The sequence below is a fragment of the Orycteropus afer genome, unplaced genomic scaffold (assembly GCF_000298275.1).
Source record: "Orycteropus afer afer isolate SDZICR_OR568_19922 unplaced genomic scaffold, OryAfe1.0 scaffold00031, whole genome shotgun sequence".
NCBI classification, from domain to species: domain Eukaryota; kingdom Metazoa; phylum Chordata; class Mammalia; order Tubulidentata; family Orycteropodidae; genus Orycteropus; species Orycteropus afer.
The window spans coordinates 952,778-953,122 of NW_006921618.1; the positions used below are offsets into that span (position 1 = coordinate 952,778).

The window sequence follows — 345 nt, forward strand, 5'->3', positions numbered from 1 at the left end:
CTGCAGCGCTCGGGCCGCTCGCGCTTCCTGCCCGCCGGGCCGCCGCGCTTCCTGGGCCCAGCACGGGCCGTGCCATTGCCCGAGCTCGGCTCTTCCCAGGCCGCCGCCGCCTTCTTCCTGGGCATCGTCGCGGCTGGAGGGAGACACGGGGCAGCGGCGCACAATGGACGGGTTATAAACTGCGTGGGGGGGAGGGGAGCGGAGACGAGCCACCCGGCCTCCACTTCCTCCCCTGCCCGCCCCAAGTGGCGGCCGCGGGTGGGCGGAGAGGGGGCGAGTTAGGAGAGGAAATTGTGCCCCTCCCTCGGTCCCGGCCGGCTCCTCCGGGGAATCCCGTACCGGAGC

General features: G+C 73.6%; 1 protein-coding gene across 1 annotated transcript in view; it reads right to left on the bottom strand.

Moving 5' to 3' along the window:
* RCC2 (regulator of chromosome condensation 2) overlaps positions 1-125 on the bottom strand; it is a 27,606-nt gene extending 27,481 nt beyond the window's left edge. Inside the window, exon 1 of the mRNA XM_007935853.2 lies at positions 8-125. Coding sequence (XP_007934044.1) covers positions 8-125 — 118 coding nt within the window. The remainder of the gene's footprint in view (positions 1-7) is intronic.
* Positions 126-345: the final 220 nt, after the last annotated feature.